Source organism: Lipotes vexillifer, unplaced genomic scaffold, assembly GCF_000442215.2.
Source record: "Lipotes vexillifer unplaced genomic scaffold, Lipotes_vexillifer_v1.1 scaffold998, whole genome shotgun sequence".
Classification (NCBI taxonomy): domain Eukaryota; kingdom Metazoa; phylum Chordata; class Mammalia; order Artiodactyla; family Lipotidae; genus Lipotes; species Lipotes vexillifer.
Window position 1 is genome coordinate 549,063 of NW_006781565.1, and position 286 is coordinate 549,348.

A 286-nucleotide genomic window follows, 5' to 3' on the forward strand; every position below is an offset into this window, starting at 1 on the left:
AGGAAAGCTGGGAGGAGAGCCTGACCGGCCGACAGCCCTCAACCTCTCCAGCTCCCCCTCCACGCTCTCCGGCGCCCCTCCCTACCTCAACCTGTAAATTATTTTAAATTATAAGGACTGCATGGTAATTTATAGTTTATACAGTTTTAAAGAACCATTATTTATTAAATTTTTGGAAGCAGCCTGTGTGCCGGCCCTCCAGTCATTTTGCCCAGGGTGACCGTCTGCAAGCCTTGGGACGGAGGCTGCAGGGAGAAAGGTACACAGCACCCCCTGGCTTTCCCTC

At 51.7% G+C, this 286-nt stretch overlaps 1 protein-coding gene across 1 annotated transcript in view; it reads left to right on the forward strand.

The window, feature by feature from the left end:
- The window catches only part of NGF (nerve growth factor), a 7,721-nt gene extending 7,697 nt beyond the window's left edge, over positions 1 to 24 (forward strand). Inside the window, exon 3 of the mRNA XM_007454787.1 lies at positions 1 to 24. This exon is cut by the window's left edge and continues 4 nt beyond it. Within this exon, the coding sequence (XP_007454849.1) occupies positions 1 to 24 (24 nt within the window).
- The last annotated feature ends 262 nt before the right edge of the window (positions 25 to 286 follow it).